Below are 19,143 nucleotides of genomic sequence, written 5' to 3'. Positions count from 1 at the left end.
CCAAGCCGTGAAACTATGATATTAGAAAATTTGGGAAGGCAATTTCCCCAAAAGCATTACCTTTGAAGAAAGTAGCAACAGCTGATACACTAAAGGTGGGATTTCCTGGAGATCTAACTTTGAGAACATTCTTAAGATCTTTTCTACCACAAATTGCAATTCTTCTTTACTCAATGGAACATCCCTGCATAGTGAAACAAAAGACAGATCTGTGCCTTTTCAGAAGATAGCATCACATTTAGATCAGAAAAAGCAAACTAATACATACATTTATTTATGTATATATTATTATACATTGGCTTTCTTCAAAGCTGTAAGGAACAAAACTGGTTCTCTTCTTTTCAGTTAATCTTCGCAATAAACCTGAGTCAGCTGAAGTGAAGACTAAGTTAATTTATCAATTTTGTGAGATTGCCCAGCTCTATAACAATTCTATGTGGCATACATTACACATCATAATTTTGTTTGATTTTTGGCTCACTAAATCCTATAAATTGGGGTACTCTGGATTGCAAAGCATGACTCAAATAATGGATCATTGTGGTTTAATCACAAACCAAAGTTAAAACAAAGCTGTAAGTTAACACAGTACAGGGATCCAGCCAATGAAAGATAATATCAACTGGACTTCCAGTTTGAGTTTCTTCAGCGACAGACCGAAACCTCGTCTCTGCAAGGCTTCGATCCGTGCTCGCCGCTGGAGTGCCCCGAGCCGGCTGGTTTCGGGGCTAAGCCACCCCGTAGAGGTGGTGAAGAGGGGGGAGACTGCCAGCAGGGTTGAGGAGAGCAGCATCTCTCCTCCCCAGATGGACATTACTCACTTTCCTGAAGGCGGTTGCAGCGGTGGTCAGAAATGGCCACCACAAAGAACTCGACCGGAAAAGAATGTGCAGGAGGAAGATAAGAAGAGAAAGTTTTGGTTGACCGGGTCAAACGGCAAAAGCAACAAATAAGGTACCCTGGAATTGAAACTGTTACAAAACAATAACATTGTTCCCTAAGAAGATTTTTAAGCTGCGAAGGAGAGAGAAAGGGGAAAAGATTTGGTTTTCTCCTTTTCCTATACTGACAGCTAAGAGACTTAAGTAAGAAATTGGAAAAAAATCCACTTTGACATCAATAGGCATTTAATGCTGAAAATAAAAAGTCAAAGGGATAATAAAGATTTCTGGATAATTAAAAGCTTTTGAAAACAGGAAAGGAGAGAAAAAGAATAAAAGGGTAGGATCTGGAAGGGAAGAGACTGCCTGGAATTAAAAAAGAACTTACAGCAAAATCTCAACAAGACTTCCAAAAGATACATTATAACTGAAATATTGCAACAAAAACCCCAGGAACAGAAAGTCGAAAAAGAAATAAGAAGATATAACTCAAGACTATCTGGATTACTTGATGATTTTTGGATTCTTGGTTATTGTTTTGAATGACTAAAATCAATCAGGTGGTTGTTTAAAACTGTTTAAAATGGCTCCACTTTTAGAAGAACTGAAAATGGAACTTAAAAAGTACAAAGAAGATGCACAAGAAGGGAGAGGTCCTTTTGGCTTCATATTTCAGTTTTTAGAAATGGAGATTTAGAATTATGAGAAACAACAAGAAATGCCTGCAGAACAAGAAGATTGCGACAAAGAAGAAGCCACCTTTAATGAACAAGTAATCTTAGATGGGGGGGGAAAGGAAAGGCGGGAAAGAGAATGGAAAGTTTTAAGATTGGGAAAAACACCCCCCAAAAAAAATAGAGTGAAAAATAAGTATAAAATCAGAAAGCAACAGAAGAGGGAAATGCAGAAGAGAGAATTAGAACTGGAGAGACAAGTGGGTAAAAAGGGGAGGGAGAAGATGAGATGGAAGAAAGAAAGGAAAAGAAGTCATAAAGAAACAGGGCCTATTTAGAGATAATGGGTGAAAACTTAATGGAAAAAGGGATTCTGCAAAGGTACATAAGATAGTATGGTTATATTAGAAGCAGAAATAATTTTAGAAAATATGAAACAATGCATGATTAAAATTTCTGATAAAATAGCTATTGTAATTCAGTGGAATGCTTGTCAATAAATAAATGTAACAAAAGGTATATTTAATGATTTATAAAACATATGTGAAGAGAAATAAGGGAAAAATTAATTATGGAGATTATGTGTGTTTTTAAGGAAGTATGATATTTAATTGAAAAGAAGTGTTAAAGATGTTAAGATTTTAATGATTATTAATGATAGAACTGAACTGGAATGGAATGAGGGTTTATAATTACATATATTTACAATCTTTCTTTTTTAAAAAAAAGAATATAGTGTGTATTATAAGAATGTACCAAGCAGAATTCGATTGGAAGTTATGTATTATGTATTATATTGAAGGTCATAAACTTAAGGTATATATTGAAGTTTAAATAAGAGTTGAATGGATATAATTAAAAGATATAAAGGTGTCATACTCCAATTAGTAAGTACAGGAGAAAATTTGTTTAATGAGAAAAGATAATGTGAAATTGAAACAGAACAGACAAAAGTATAAATATAATGAATTGAGATGAGATAATCAAAATAAAATTGAGAAAATTAAGAGGGGAAAAACTATATAGAAAATGTAAAATATAAGATATGGAATAGAATACAAAAAGGAGCATGAAATTGAGTTTTGTGTCTGTATAAAGAAGTTCAACCCGGGACCATGCTATTTTCAAAAAAGATGTTTTACTTGTATTTTGTGTGTGAAAACCCAAATAAAACTTTATTAAAAAAAAAAAGATAATATCAACTAATAAACTCTTAGCTGGATCAAGATTTGAATACTGATGTTTTGATCCTAGCTTGGCATTCTAAACTAATCCAGGTCAGACGTGTATAATATTCTTTTCCCACAACCATTTTTTTTTTCATTTAAAGAAAGCAGACAAAGACTAGTCTAGACAAGCTTCTCTCAGAATATGATTGGATTTGGACCATAAATAAATTCTGAACTTTGAACGTGTTAAATAATCTTTCTAAGCTCTTTTCAGTTTTATCAGTTAATTCAGGAAAGGATATAAAAGCATCCCTTAGCACCTGGACCTTTCCAAAATGATACAGGCATGAATACTTTCCTTTGGAACCTTTCCCACTTAAGGAACTCAAGGAAAGCCTAAAACACCTTTTGAAGTCCAAGCATAGACTGTTATTGAAGACCTCTATGCACCCTATAATTGATCCCTAAACCAGAGACAGACAGACAGACAAAAAAAAGGGGAGGGGGGAATGTTTAGGACTTACCTGAACATGGAAGTTATATGGATCACATACTGAGGGCTCCACCTGTCCCAAAAAAATAAACAAAACCCCTCTGACTTTGAATCTAAATATGATAACAAATATGATACTTCCAGAGAAACTGCATTTGTTTGATAAACTAAACCCACAGAGAGACTGATGGCTAGTAATTAAATAATCCGCAAAGCTTATACCAATACAGGTTACCAACAACCCATCCAGAATTCAACTGTCTTTTTCTTAAATAATGCTTTAATTCATAAAGTGGTATTTGAAAGCTCTGTTCCGAGGCTTACTCACAGGGTTACAAGGCAAATGCAATCATTAATATTTCCAGTTATTACCATTCCGTTACTTTTGCTCATTATTTATGGGAAGAAATATGACACTTCATAAAATACTGGTGAAGAAAGCGTGAGCAGGAGGGGAAGAAAAAGAGAGGAGAGAATGGAATGGAATGTGATGGGATGGGATGGGATGGGATGGGATGGAATGGAATGGAATAGAATAGAATAGAATAGAATAGAATAGAATAGAATAGAATAGAATAGAATAGAATAGAATAGAATAGAATAGAATTCTTTATTGGCCAAGTGTGATTGGACACACAAGGGATTTGTCTTTGGTGCATATGCTCTCAGTGTACATAAAAAAATACATTCATCAAGAATCATAAGATACAACACTTAGTGTTAGTCATAGGATACTAAATAAGCAATCAAATTATACTAGGAAACTTAAATAAAACAATATAAATCGTAAAGATACAAGCAACAAGTTTATAGTCATAATTGGGGGGAGGGAGGGGAGAGATTGAGATTCCATATATTTATGGATAGTTTTGCATCTGCCTATGTAAATTATGCCAATAAACACTTTACATCAAATTGACCACCAGAACAGATGCCACCAAATGGCATCTGGCCTGGCAAGCGCAAACTTACCTGCTGGAACAGAGGGTATTGATCAGCTGTTTCTTATATTCGTCCCCAGTCAGCTCACCTGAAAGGGGAATAGGTTAGATGTTGCTAGTTAGCAAAAGACATCAAGGAGGGAAAACTGAAGAGGAAAAAGCTTACCTGTCCCATATTCAAGGGTCTCTTTAGATGTAGCCAACACAGTAAGAATTGTAGGAAAGAGTTCCAAAGACTTGCCACTCAATAGGCTGCCTCCTTTAATGGCTTCAATGAACAACATAGCCAAGTCAGCCAAAGTAAGCCCCGGTAGCTTATGAGCCTGATGTATTAAAATATATATTATTTTTTAAAAATCTGATTATGTATTAAGAGGTTTTAGACCAAATAAAGAAATAAACTCTGAATTACATTATAGCGTCTATAAAAGTGTCACAGAAGTACCTCCTATAGTCACAACCTGAAATATCATCTCCCAAAGTAAGAGGAATTATTATATACATTTTGTATATCATGTCAGCTATTAAGAAGCTGAGGATGTATCCAGCCTAACTAGCTCAATGTAGACACTATATGTTATCATGATCGCAAAATGCAAAGCTATGCATGCCACAACTTCCTAATTGCAGCCCTTCCTATCCTCAATGCCATTCAATTATGTTGGCTTCCTATTTTAAGAATTCCCCCTGCCAACATGAAAATTGAATTCCCCCTGCCAACATGAAAAAGGATTCTGGGATTTAGCCCATAAACTGCATCTGGAGACTGCCAGCTTAGAGAAAGTTGCTTTTTAAAAAATTAACAACTGTGTAACAACGCAAGAAGGAAAAAGCAATCCTGGACAGTAATAAAGTATTCATTTTCAGACATCTATATAAACATACATAGCACCAGGCTGCAAAGGAAATGATTAGCATGTTACTAACATATTGTCCAACTCAAAATAATATAAACTTTTTTAGACATAAAAAGTAATCATTTCCACTGTCACTCAGGGAAACCCCTGAGAATTATATTTGTATTTTTTACCTCTAACATAAGCAATCTTATTATCTCAGATGCAATTTCCACTTGCAGGTCACCGGACTCCACTAACTCGATACAGTGTTTGTAAATATTTAGTCTTCTGGAAACACCCTCCTGTTGAGAGCAAGGGGAACCTAAACCAACAAAAACCACAAAAGCAACAAAATACTGTTAATTTTGTACTGCTTAAACAGCGGAAAGTGGGATTTTGCAATCTGAAAGCTTGCATATTCCTTTATCAACACATAGGGGAATTTGCTTCCCCAATACTTCATTGATTAAAAAGATTCAACCGTTTATAAGCCATTAGCTGATGCAGTCTGTTCTAATAGTAGAACAGACTAATATCTGGTTTTTCTACCTTTTAATAATATTTTAAAAGGTAGGAAACCCAGTTATTAAAATGAAACAGAGAAGCAGGTTGTCCCCAGTATGGTCAAGAAATTGACATTATTTATATACTTGCTCAAAATACTAGCTTCGTATGGACAAGTAGCCATGTCATTGGGTCAGAGATCAATCCACTAGTCCTTTGTAAGTACCTTTGAACATTCCTCTCAAAACAGCACCAATCCCCTTCTTCCTCAAAGCATGTTTCGTAATGAGGTCATTCAACTGTAGCAAAGAGACCAGAGTTGTCATTCTTTTGAATTTTTACATCCATCATTACCCCCAAAATTAATTTGAATAAAAACATGTATATTTATTGTCTTCTTAATGTAGTCTACAAATTATCACACGAGTAATCTTTGTTAGAGTGTGAAGATGTTGGAAAAAAGTATTGAGAATTGAGACATAAACAATCAAGTGACACAGTAGCAGAGTCCATTGATAGCTTATTTCATAAATGGCAATCTAGCCCAGTTGGCAAGAAACATTTTAATTTGTACAAAATATTTATGTTAATGTCTAATGAGCTTCATATGGTTCATGGTTTGATAAATATTCTATGGAAAGATCAGTTTTAATTTCAGTGGGACAAATACCGATATTGTTTTCATTTAAAAAACCCTATTTTTAACAACAACAAAAATATGGTTTTTAATTTTTGCAAATATCCTCAACATCTGTCAAATAATTTTGATTGTTTAGGGTTCTTGAGAGGCCTCCAAAGGCCCTCAGATCACACTTTAAGAAACTGCTTTAAAGAGAGTTTAGAAACTATAGTTCAGTACTATCTAGATTGCCACAGCTTGCCCAGCATGGGAATCAACAGGAAGAAGTTACTGAAAATAGAACAAACATGCTTTAAAAAAAAACATTTCAAGGTAAAAGCCATTCATGACTAATGGGAATACTTTGAGGGTGGGGGGTGCTGCCTGTCAGATAAGCAATTGGGGCTGACCTCTTTTTCGTCCAGGCTCTGCAGGCACGACTGGAGGTGCTCTGAGTTTCCCTCTGCTGCCAGAAGCAGGATTTTCTGGTCCATTTTGGCAGTGCAATGGAAGCTTCAGGGTCACTTACCAAATCTTCAAGAATAAGGGATATTTACTAAAATACAAAAACAGGTTCCTCCATTTGTTTTGCCTCCTAGGTCAAGGAAATGCTGTCATTTTAATGTATGCTGATTAGTGTACATTCAAAGTGACCATAAAGTTATTTTACTCTATTCTATTCTATTTCTGGAGAAGACCATAGTTGCCCCTCCGTGACCCCCTATTTCCTCCCAAATGACCCCCATGGCCTCACCCCTATTGGCTGGTGCCCACATGACCTCTCATCGCCCAATCAGCTCCCCCCATTGCCTAAGGTTCCTTTGAGCCACCTCTCGCCCCAATGAGCTCCCCCAAAGGGTTCCTCCACTGACCCCGCTTTCCCCCAACTCCCCTCTCAATTGACACCCCCAAATCTCCTCTTCCTCTCCGCTGCCCCCTTGCAGGACCCTGCCCCAATTGGAGGTCTGACCCTCAAGCTTCACACCCCCAAATCCTATTTCCCCCACCCAAATGACCCCCTCCCCCGTAGCCTCATCCTATTGGCTGGTGCCCACGTGACTTCTCATAACCCAATAAGCTGCTCTCCATTGCCTGAAGCTCCTTTGAGACCCCCTCTTGCCCCAATGAGCTTTCTTCCCCCACATGGGTTATTTTTCCCCTAACCCCCACCCCTCCCTTCCACCCCCAAATCCCCCTCCCCTCCCCTGCCCCCCTTGCAGGACCCTGCCCCAATTAGGGGGCGGTGGGGCGAGGGCTTTTCTTCCACACCTTTCCTTTCTGCCCGCCCTATCGAGGCATTCCCGCCTTCCTCGCCAGCCTTTCCCAGGGTCGAATCTCCCGCCAGGAACTACACAACAAGCCCCGGCCCCTAAAGCGCCGGGGGAGGGAAGGAGGGAGGGACTTTGGTTTCCCTAGGCAACCCGTCCCTGCTTAGCCTTCCGTCACGTCTTGACGTTTCCCTCCGAAGGGCGGTCCCAAGCAAAAGACCCGGATGGAGCTATGGCGCGCTTTTGCAAAAGTCCTATATAGTTTCGTAGAAACCGGGTTCAAGTCCCCCCGTTTCCCCCTTCAGTAAGCGCGTGAGAGGTTTCTTCGTCAAATATCGAGGTTTTTTTTTTAATCGAGCAGTATATTTTTAACAGTCTCTCGCCTGAGATCTTAAGAGGTTTGAGTCAAAGTTGCATCGCTTGCGGATTTGCTATTGCATTGATTTCTCCCTCTAGTGCAGGGGTCTCCAACCTTAGCAAATTTAAGACTTGTGGACTTCAACTCCCAGAATTCCTCAGCCAGCAAAGCTGAGGAATTCTGGGAGTTGAAGTCCACAAGTCTTAAAGTTGCTAAGGTTGGAGACCCCTGCTCTAGTGGATCATTGCATCGATCTCTAGTGGACCATTGCCCTGATCTCTCTCTCTCTAGCCAAAGCTAAGGGAACCTCTCTCCGGCTTTGAGGGATGCAAGGAAGGAGGAAACCCTTTTGTGGCATCACGAGAAGCATGCATGCATTCCCAGGTGTTGCGTTTTAACAAATGACAGTGTGGCCATCTGCGCCTCAAGCCTGGGTGTTTTGCAACGATGGAAGGAGACTTTTCCTCCCTCTTCATCCATCCAATATTGCACTTTTTCCTAAGGAGTGAAAGACTAAATGCATTGGCCACTGACCATCTGTCATGGTGCCTGAGAATCACCTGGGAAGGCAGGAGGAAGAACATTCCCCAGTCTGGACAACTATGGTGCAGGTTTTCTGGAGGGCTGGCCATTTCCAACCTTTGGGACAAACATGGCCTGGATGACTAAGAATTGCCATAGATTTAACATATAAAGAATGGTTGCTGGAACTGGGTGACATGATATCAGTGTTCCAATATCTTAGGGGTTGTTACAAAGAAGGAGTCAAGCTATTCTCCAAAGCAGCAAAAGATAGGATAAGAAGCAATGGATGGAAACTAATCAAGGAGAGAAGCAATCTAGAGCTAAGGAGAAATTTCCTGACAGACTAGAACAGGGGCCAATCTTTTGGACCTCAGGGACCACCAAACTCATAATTTTAAATCCCGCGGACCAGAGAACCTGGGAAAATCCCCAAAATAGTCTGCAGGAAAATTCCTCACCCCATTTTCCTACCGATCAATCATTCTTTATTTGGGATCACAGGATACCATCTCCAGCTCTGTTCTCGAGTGGAGAGAGACTGAGAGACTTTTGGCTTCAGCCAAGGAAAGCATCAGAAGTCTTTCTTTCTTTCTCTCCCCCAAACTCCGTCAGAAATGAGTCTTTGCTGGCACAGGCTCTTGGAGCAGGAAGGCCTTGCAGGGTCCCAAAAACTCATTTCCGGCAGAGTTTGGGGCAGAGAAAGAAAGATGTTCTTAGCATTCCTTGCATGCAGCCAAAAGCAGAAGAGGAAAGAAGCAGCCCGGTGGCCAGGCCAGGTGCGTGGGGCGACGGGCACGTTCCCTTCTCTGCCTCCCCCCCCCTCCCATCACTACCTTGTGTGGTTCGCAATGCAAGCAACACAAGCCTTCTGTTCCCATACAGTCTGGATTAATTGCTTTGTGTGTGGGGGGGGGGTCCTTTCTCTGTGGGTGACATTGTGGGTGACATTTCTCTGCGGACCACCAAAATTTTCTTGCAGACCATCACTGGTTGGTGACCACTGGACCAGAACAATTAACCAGTGGAACAACTTGCCTCCAGAAGTTGTAAATGCTCCAACGCTGGAAGTTTTTAAGAAGAGATTGGATAACCATTTGTCTGAAGTAGTGTAGGTTATCCTGTAATTAGGGGGTTGGACTAGAAGACCTCCAAGGTCCCTTCCAACTCTGTTTATTCTAGTCTAAACTTTAGCGATGCACTTTGGGATGAACACCCTTCAAAGGGTGTGGGAGTATGAACGGATTTTCAGAAAAATTGCAGATCACAGGAACCATTTGCACTACTTGGGTGGCCCTGAGGACACACATAAACCAAAGAATACCAATGGCCAGCTGTCTGCAAGGAGTATAAATCCTTCCATCCCCAACCATCCTGTCAGAGCTGAAGAAGCTTCTTGGATGAGAAGTGAAACATCTTCAAAAACCAGAAAGTCCAGTTGCCTCTAGAAAAAGCACCTTTGGGAATTCCTATGAGAGAGAAAACTGAATCCAGGAATTCTGAACTAAACAGGATCAGAAGGGTGTTACTATTGGATGGGAAATCTGTACAGAAGTCAAAAGTTATTCTGGAAGAAGATAGGGCCAAACCACTTCCACACTGTTGCTAAGAGAACAGCATGGCTAAGCCTATAAAAAATCATCAGCAGTCAAGTTCAATTTACAAGAAACCTTACTTTTATTCAGAAAATGGGGATTATAGTAATCTGCGTGGCCTTTCTGCAAGTGCACAGCTTCCTATGAAAACTTGAGCTGTTGGAAGGAGCCAGTCAAGGAGAACCATAATTCCCAGTGGTTAGTACAACTTGGTCTTATTCCTTAAGGATGTCAACTTCTAGAGACTTGAGCTGCTGTTATTTGTCATTTTCTCAATTCCACTGTTTGGAGGAGTACATTTGTTTATAGATGCCCCCTGGAGTAGGCACAGTAGACACAACTTTATATCAAATGTGCAAAAATAGAGAAGTAATCACGTTGCCTGTTTACAGTCAGTAAGTTGCATTAAATTGAGTCATGGTGGCTCAGTGGTTAGAATGCAGTATTTCAGGCTAACTCTGCCGACTGCCAGCAGTTTGATTCTAACTGGCTCAAGGTTGGAAGGTCAGCCTTCCATCTTTCCAAGGTTGGTAAAATGAGGACCCCAATTGTTGGGGGCAACAGACTGACTCTGCAAATTGCTTAGAGAGGGCTGTAAAAATACTATGAAGTCTTAAGTGCTATTGGTATTGCTATTAAAATCAATGCAGCAACTGGATTCTTTATATGCCTGGTTTTGCCTACCAAAACAGATGAGATGGCCTATCAATGCCCCTGTTGGAATCTGACTTGGAGGAGGAAGCTGAACAGCTGACAGGGAGTGGGAGTGTGGCCCCGTTGGCTGTGGAGGAAACTGGGGAAGGGCAAAGTCCGGCTGGGCAGAGCAGGGGAGAGGTAGAGCAAGGGAGAGGGAATTCAGAGGAAGACCCAGGCCCACCCCCTCTTCATCCTAGGGCACGCAGGGAGGAACGGAGAAGAAAGCAACGTGGGTTGAATGGCTTAGGGGGGATGAAAGTGCCCTGATTCCCTTCATTAGCTGCAGCTGGGAAAACAGTGTATAAAAGAGGAAGCTGCACATAGTGTTAAGTATGGTCGGTGGGTCGCATGAATAGACGAGGGTTGAGTAGTGAACAACAGCTCTTTATTTAACGGATAGATTCTGAGACTAAAAACCCTAGCGCGCGGCAGCTCTTCTTATAGAGCTGGCCGCGGCTAGGCAGCCAATGACATCTCTTTGAGTTTGCCGCACTTGGTTTTAACCAATCGCGGCAAACCCTGTATGAGCCAATCAGGAACTTTCAAATCCTCCAATCACGATCCGGCTTTTCTGGACCAATAAGAACACAGGGTTTCAAGTCTGCTAATATGGAACACCCCTCCCCTCTTGGTTCCATCCAAGGGGTGGGGTAACGTAGTCACGTAAGTAGGTGGGTCTTCGGGTCCGCCTACTTGACTTGTGCAGTTCATAATGTCTCTGGTCGTCGTCAGGTTCGGACAGGCTCCGCGTCGCTCTCAAGCTTCTCGATGGAACCGCCTGGAAGGGTGAGCCGGGCCTAAAGCAGTGACTCCCGCCTGGTGTATCCGGGTTGGTCGAGTCGTTTGCTCTGTTGCTCCCGCCTGGATTCTCTGGGCTGGTTGAGCTTGTCCGGCTGCTACTTCCAGGTGAAGCACCCGTCTGCCTCGGTTCCCTGTTTGTAGGTAAGTATTGCTGGTTTAATGTTTGATTTTTATTCAATGTGTGTGTGGGGTGTTCTGCTTGCGCAGATACTGGTTCTTTTTCTAAGTTTGAGGTTTCCCGCCCCCCTCTGATTTTTTGGTTAGAGTCTGTGAGAGGAAAAGTAGCCAGCCTAGACTGCAGCTGGTCAATGTGCCGTTTCCAGCTTCTCCCGTCGGTGGTCTTGAGTCGGTAGGACCGGGGGCCGGTGACTTGGGTGATCTTTGCAGGTAGCCATAGTGGGTCCCCAGTAAAGTTTTTAGCGAAAACAGTGTCTCCCACGTTGAAGGCTCGATGTCTGCTAGTAGATCCAGGGGGTTTCTCTGGAGTGTAAGTAGGGTGCAATCGGTCTAGAGGTGACCGGAGCCTTCTGCCCATGAGTAATTCCGCTGGGCATTTGTTCGTGGTGGTGTTGGGTGTGATATGTTGTATTAGAAGCATTTTGTTGATTTTTTCGTGGATGTTGCCATATTCAATCTTTTGGATGTTTTTTTTTGTGAACTGAACCATGCGTTCAGCTCGCCCGTTTGCCACTGGGTGAGCAGGTGATGTCAATGCGTGTCAGATGCCATGGTCTGCCAAGTATTGCTCAAACGCCAATGAGGTAAATTGAGGTCCATTGTCAGATACTATCACATCTGGCAGACCATGCATGGCGAAAAGTTTGTTTAATTTTTTGATAACGCTTCTGTGGTGGTTGTTTTCATTTTGCTTACTTCGAGCCAATTTGAGTAAGCATCAACAGTGATTAAAAAGGTATGTCCTTTGGTTGGCCCCGCAAAGTCAATATGGATTCACGACCAGGGGCCTCTGGGGGTTTCCCATTCTAGTGGTGGAGCTGCAGGGGGAGTCGAGCGAGTCTCTTGACATCTGCTTCAAGTGGCGACCCAAGTTTCTATTTGTTTGTCCATGCCTGGCCACCAAGCGTAGCTTCTGGCCAGGGTTTTCATTCGTACAATGCTCGGGTGCCCGTCGTGCAGCATGTCTAGAACTTTTTTCTGTAATGTTTCTGGTATAACCACCCGGTCTCCCCAAAGAATGCACCCCCTTTGTGAAAAAAGTTCAGTTTGCCGGTTTTTAAACGGTTTAAAGAGTTCATTTTTTTTGCTTTCTGGCCAACCCCTCTCCACCCAGCTGAGGACTTGCGCCAAGCGTTTGTCCCTTCTTGTTTCGCGGGCAATGTCTTGCGTGGTCAATGGTGGAGTGGTTACTGTTTCTATTTGTAAAATTGATAATGTGGGTGCTGGGTTGTCTTGCACGTCTGGTAGGGGCGATCGGCTTAAAGCATCAGCGTGTGAGATGGTCTTGCTGGGTTAGTGTGCTAAATGGTAATTATAAGCGGCAAGAAATTCAGACCATCTCGTCATCCTAGGTGATAGGATGTTTGGAGTGGCTTTGTTCCCAGCCAAAATGCCTAGTAGGGGTTTGTGGTCCGTAATAATTGAAAAGGTCCTATCATAAATGTATTCGTGGAATCTTTTCACTGCGGAGACCATGGCTAGGGCTTCTTTGTCCAGCTGGCTGTAGTTCCTCTCCGGCTTGGACAGGGTTCTTGAGAAGAATGCGATGGGAGCCTCTTTCCCATTCGGCAAGGTGTGGCTTAGGATTGCCCCAACACCAAAGGGTGATGCGTCGCATGTGACAGTCAGCGGCAGGGTTTCATTATACTGAATAAGGACTGTGTCGGAAGTTAAAAGGTTTTTAATTTGTTGGAAGGCGTGTTCCTCTCACCTTCCCCAGGTCCAGGATGCCGCTTTATCCAGGACCCTATGCAAGGGTTCCGCGACAGTCGCCTTCTGGGGTAGGAAAACATTATAGAAATTAATGAGTCCAAGGAATGCTTGGAGTTCCGTTTTATTTTTCGGTCTGGGGGCTTTCTTGATGGCTTTTAGTTTTTTGTCAGTAGAGTGAATTCCATGTCTGTCTAGGAGGTACCCCAGGAATTCAACCCTTTCAGTACATAGTTGGCACTTCTCTTTTTTTACTTTGAGGCCGGAGTCTTTAAATTTTTGTAAGACCGCTCTTAGCCGTTTCTCCAATTGTTTCTTATTGGGGGCTGCTACTAGCACATCATCAAAATAGGGTATGACTCCTTTAATTCCCTGCAGCAGTCTTTCCATTAGGCTTTGGAAAACCCCAGGTGCAACGCTGACTCCAAATTGGAGTCGGTTGCATTTAAATGCCCCTCGATGTGTCACGATCGTTTGTGCCTCGGCGGTTTCAGCATCGACCGGCAGTTGTTGATAGGCTTGTGCCAGGTCGAGCTTTGCAAAGACTCTGCCACCCCCAAGTGAGTGTAGGAGATGCTGGACTACTGGCACAGGGTAGGCACTCTGCTGCAGGGCATGGTTCAGGGTGGCCTCCACAGATTCTCAGGGAGCCATCTGGTTTGATGGGGGTAACAATGGGTGTTTCCCAACGGGCATGGTCGATAGGTTCTAATAATCCTTGCGCGATGAGCTTATTTAATTGCTCGTTTATCTTAGGCTTGAGTGCAAATGGCACTCGGCGTGGCTTGAGGCGGATGGGAGCGATGTCTGGGCTAAGATTGAAGGAGATTGGGGACCCCTTGTATTTGCCTAAAGCAGGGGTGTCCAACCTTTCACCTTCCCTGGGCCACATTAGAAGATGAAAATTTGGTTTGGGCCGCACATAAAATAAAATAACAGTAACAATACCTGATCATCCAAAAAAACCACAGAAAACATAGTTAACATATTAAATTTATTTGGAAATGAAGTTAGTGAGATGTTTTTATTATTTATTATTTATTAAAAATTATTTATTTTTATCACGGTTTTTTATCATGGTTTATTTTCTGGCCAAATTTTGCGGGGGGAGAAAGCTTGCCCACCTCGCACCTACCTCCTCTTGCAAATGGCCCAGCTGGATGAGGCAGGACTGGAAGGCAGAAGCAGCAGCAGCGGCGGGAGCAGAAGCGGCGGCAGCAACAGCAGGAGGTGGTGCTCTGATGGCGCCCGCCTTTTCTGTTGCTGCTTGGCCTGGCGCTCGCCTCGCCCCGCCTCACGCCTGCCTCTCCTCCTCCTCCTCACTGGCTCTGGCACGAAGGTTGGGGAGGGCACTGGGCCCTAGGCGAACTGGGCGCATGCGGCCTGGGCCGGTTGGACAAGCCTGGCCTAAAGTGTCATCGAAGACCTCTTGGAAGTCTCATACGAGCGTCGCCTCCCAATCTTCTTCGTCTGTGTGATTGATGCCTGCCATCTCGATCCCTAGCGGTGTGAACCATTATAATCCGAGTAGGCTGGGGCGGTCTTTATCTATAATTGTAAGTGGTAAAATATTGGTGCAGTTTTTGTAGGTGATCTTGAAATGCACAATGCCAGCCACTGGGATACGGTTCCCTTGTAGTCCCTCAGGATCAATTTCTGGTCACTTAGTTCCTGGTGGCGTATGCTGGGTATTAGACGCTTTATGGTGCGCCAGGAGACCATGGAGAGGTAGGAGCCAGAATCTACCTCCATGGTGCATGGTTGGTTTTTGATACCGACCTCGATGCGTATCTTCCGTGCATCTATTGGTGAAGAATGGGCGATGATAACTGTTTGGTGTGTTTCTTCTCTTCACGGTGCCTCATCAAATCTTTTGTTTCGGCCGTCCCAGCTCCACCGGCTGTCAGTCTGGCGGTCCCAGTTTTTGGTGGGGGTGCCATCTTGTCTTCTCGGGCTGTTGCCTCAATGCCGGGGGCTGAAATTTTGTTTATTACGGCATACTTTAGCGATATGCCCCTGCTTCTCTCAATGTTGGCAAACAGCGTCCAGGAACTTGCATTTGGAACGCGGGTAATTTCCTCCGCAGCTGGCACACTTACGACTTACGGTCTCGCTGGTCGCGTTCTGCCTGAAGACGGTGAATCTCTTCTTCTTCGCTGTCAGAAGGGGATTCGACGTCGCCATGGTGGATGGTGGCTGCGAGTTTTTCTGGTGTGGTGGTTGCCTCGCTGGTCGATTGATGATTGGTTCTGTTTGAATGCCACATTCGGGCCACTGATTTGCGGGTAGATTCGGCTGCGGTTGCTTCGGCTATGGCGTCGGCGAGGGAGATGTCACCCTTGGCCATTAGTCTGCTTTGGAGCGCTGGGTCTTTCAGGCCGAGAACGACTCGGTCTCTCATGGCCTCATCCAGGTTAGCGAATCTGCACAAACCACCAAGGTCCCTCAGGTCGGCCACAAATTCACCGATGCTCTCACCCTCACGCTGGTGTCATTGATAAAAATCATGCCTTCGGATAAGAGTTGGTACGGCCGGAGCATAGTGGTTTCGGAGGATGGGAGCTAGGTTGTCCCAATCCATCGTTTTGACATCTGCGGGCTTTGCTAGCGCCTTGGCCATTTTGAAAAGAGCGGGCCCGCAGTGCGTTAAAAATACCGCCCGTTTCTTGCTGCTGGTGGCGTCTTTCAAGTTGTTGGATTCCAAAAACATTTGGAAACGATCAATGTAGGACTCCCAGTCCTCGCTGGCTGGGTTAAATGGTGCAGGCGGCATGGCGCTGCTGGCCATTTCGCTGGTCGTCTCTGCGCCATTTGCCACGTGCTGGTTAGCCTTGTTGTCTCAGAATCCCATCCTCATCGCCAGTGTTAAGTATGGTTGGTGGGTCCCATGAATAGATGAGGGTTGAGTAGTGAACAACAGCTCTTTATTTAACAGATAGATTCTGAGACTAAAAACCCTAGCGCGCGGCAGCTCTTCTTATAGAGCTGGCCGCGGCTAGGCAGCCAATGACATCTCTTTGAGTTTGCCGCGCTTGGTTTTAGCCAATCGCGGCAAACCCTGTATGAGCCAATCAGGAACTTTCAAATCCTCCAATCACGATCCGGCTTTTCTGGACCAATAGGAACGCAGGGTTTCAAGCCTGCTAATATGGAACACATAGCAAGTTGTTGGAGCAAATGTGAAGCTATCTTGTATCATCGTGGTTTATCTGTGTAACTTGTGTCTTCCCAACTGTGAGTTTTGCCATGCTTTCAAGTCTGAAATTCCTTCTCCTGTCCTGTCAAACTAATTATTTTAGTTTGGTTTGTTTGGATTTTAAGTTACAGTTCGTGTGTACCTTGTTTTGCACTGAATTTTCTACAGTTAAAGACTGTTCCTGGGAGAGTTTTTCTCCAGCCGAAGGTAATCTGGACATTGGGGGCAAAGTTGGAGATAATAAAGGGACTCTTATTGCTTATTTGACTGTGTTGCCTTTGTGCCATGCCCTGGGTCATCACATGGCCTTTCTAAAGACGAAGATAAAAACTACATTGTCTTTTAGCATATATTTTTTCCAACTTCCTAATCTAGCAGCTCTGGGACTTCATTATGTTCCACCCAAGCATGACCCTGCTTAATATTTTTGGCTGGTGTGGTCTTTCTAGTGTCTCCTACTTCTCCCACTATTAGATGTTCCCATGAACAGATGGCATTGTTCTCCTTGATGTGCTGCCTTTAGAACATCATGTGCTGAGCTGTTTGCTACTTGGAAATGTGCTGCCTTAGTGGTTCACACACCACCAGGTGGAGGCTGCAAGGCTGATCCTGCATAGGTGACCTAATTATTGGCCTGAGCACTCTGTTGAAAAATACTGGTGGGCCATTTCAAGATCCTGCTTTCATATTGAGGTGGATAGACAGGTAGAAAGACATATTTGTAATCTTTCAGCCCTTCACACAGAGCCTCTGCAGACAATGTCAAATGAGGGCCAGACATCAATGCTTAAATACAGTATTGTGTTTGCTTAACGACGGCCAAATAATGCCATTCATGAAAATTGACAAAATGTGTGGCTGACCAATCAGAAGCTGTAGGGGAAAGAAAAGAGATCAAAGTGGCATTTGGCTGAACCCATATTGTGCCTTCTCCACACAAGTCCCACTGACAGTTGTATCTCTCCCCCTTTTTCTTTCTTTTTCTTTCCTTTCTTTCCTTTCCTTCCTTTCTCTCCCTTTCTTTCTCCCTTTCTCTCTCTCTTTTTTCTTTCTTTTTTCTTCCCTTTCTTTCCTTTCCTTCCTTCCTTTCTCTCTCCCCTTCTCTCTCTTTCTCTCTCTCTCTCTTTGATCTGCACCCACATTTGGAACACATATTTTCCTCCCACAGTCCTGGTGCCATGGAATTCAAATCCTTACATTCCCCAAGCAATTAAAGAACATGTCTTTCATATTCCAGTTCCTCTCCGCAGGCCTATGTGCTTCTTTCTTTGAATCTTGAATCTTTTTAAGTTAAAAGAACCGTCTGCTAACTTTAATGGCCTCCCCCGTGCCTATTCTTTTTCATCTGAATCTAAACTAATCTTCTGTTCCTATTAAGAGGAACGGCCTGTGACTGTGTGTGATAAACCAAGCTTTGATTTGTTTGGCTTGCCTTGTGATATGAACATAGCTGCCGTGGATTATAAACCGCAGCTAATAATGGCTTAGCAAATTATGAACACTCTGCTATTTGTAGCGTAGTCCAAAAAAAAACAATAATACACTATTGTTTGTTGCAACATGGGAACCCCAAAAGAAGGAGGGAGGGAGGGAGAGAGAGAAACAGAGACAGACTCTGGATGAAAATGAACACATACAGTACATAAAGTTTAAAATGGGAATAATTGCAGGTGTACATTGTGATATCAACAGAATACTACAAACAACAAATGTTTTGGGGTGACATTGTGATGGTGTCTTCGCGCACATGCCATCATTTATTCCCTGTTGTCCTCTCTTCCACCTGTAATTAATGGTACATGTAGTCCTCAATTTATGACAAATTGGGATTAGAATCTTCAGAATTGATTTTACAACCATGTTTACCATGTTCATTGAGAGAATCATGCAGTTGTTAAGTGAATCATGGTCATTAGCTGCATCTGGCTTCCCAAATCAACTGTTTTTCAGAAGCCGTCTGGGCCGGTTGTAAATCATGATTGTTTGTTCACAAGACACTGCAACTGTCCTAAATGTGAACCAAGCACCTGAATTGTGATCATGTGACCATGGGTGTGTGTGTGGTACAATGGTCATAACGGCAAGCATGGTTCATAAGTCCCTTTTCCAAGGTTGTCATAACTTTGAACCTCATAAGTACTAATACCATTCTATAAAGCCTTAGTCAGACCACACTTAGAGTACTACATCCAGTTTCGGTGACCACTATAAAAAAGATGTTGAGACTCTAGAAAAAGCGCAGAGAAGAGCAACCAAGATGATTAGGGGACTGGAGGCTATCCGATGAGTGGTTACAGGAACTGGGCACGACTAGTTTAGTGAAGAGAAGGAGAGGGGAGACATGATAGCACTCTTCTAATGTTTGAGAGTCTGCCACAGAGAGGAGGAAGGGGTCAAGCTATTTTCCAAGGCACCTGAAGGCCAGACAAGGAATAATGGGTGGAAACTGAACAAGGAGAGATTTAACCTGGAAATAAGGAGAAATTTTCTGACAGTGAGAGCAATCAACCCATGGAACAGAATTTGCCTTCGGAAGTTGTGGGAGCACCATCACTTGAGACTTTCAAGAAGAGACTGGACTGCCATCTGTCAGAAATGGTGTGGGGTCTCCTGCTTGGGGTGAGGGGTTTGGACTAAATGACCTACAAGATCACTCCCAACTCTGTTAATCTTAAACCTATCAAATCGCCCTTCAGCCCC

General features: G+C 43.2%; 1 protein-coding gene across 2 annotated transcripts in view; it reads right to left on the bottom strand.

The window, feature by feature from the left end:
• Positions 1-7,583, bottom strand: part of FANCI (FA complementation group I) — a 28,113-nt gene extending 20,530 nt beyond the window's left edge. The window contains exons 1-8 of one of the 2 annotated variants that reach the window (XM_026709330.2): positions 7,390-7,583; positions 6,531-6,676; positions 5,728-5,800; positions 5,189-5,319; positions 4,325-4,481; positions 4,190-4,247; positions 3,249-3,290; positions 61-184 (exon numbers count right to left, since the gene is read on the bottom strand). In XM_026709330.2, the coding sequence (XP_026565115.2) occupies positions 61-184; positions 3,249-3,290; positions 4,190-4,247; positions 4,325-4,481; positions 5,189-5,319; positions 5,728-5,800; positions 6,531-6,614 (669 nt within the window). In that variant the 5' untranslated portion in view covers positions 6,615-6,676; positions 7,390-7,583. The remainder of the gene's footprint in view (positions 1-60; positions 185-3,248; positions 3,291-4,189; positions 4,248-4,324; positions 4,482-5,188; positions 5,320-5,727; positions 5,801-6,530; positions 6,677-7,389) is intronic. The other variant, XM_087941358.1, reaches the window with a different exon arrangement.
• Between the last annotated feature and the right edge of the window lie 11,560 nt (positions 7,584-19,143).

This window comes from Pseudonaja textilis, chromosome 13 (assembly GCF_049901715.1).
Source record: "Pseudonaja textilis isolate UNSWEBS1 chromosome 13, rPseTex1.2, whole genome shotgun sequence".
Classification (NCBI taxonomy): Eukaryota; Metazoa; Chordata; class Lepidosauria; order Squamata; family Elapidae; genus Pseudonaja; species Pseudonaja textilis.
The sequence above is the reverse complement of the archived record's forward strand: the minus strand, read 5'-3'. Positions and strand labels throughout refer to the sequence as shown.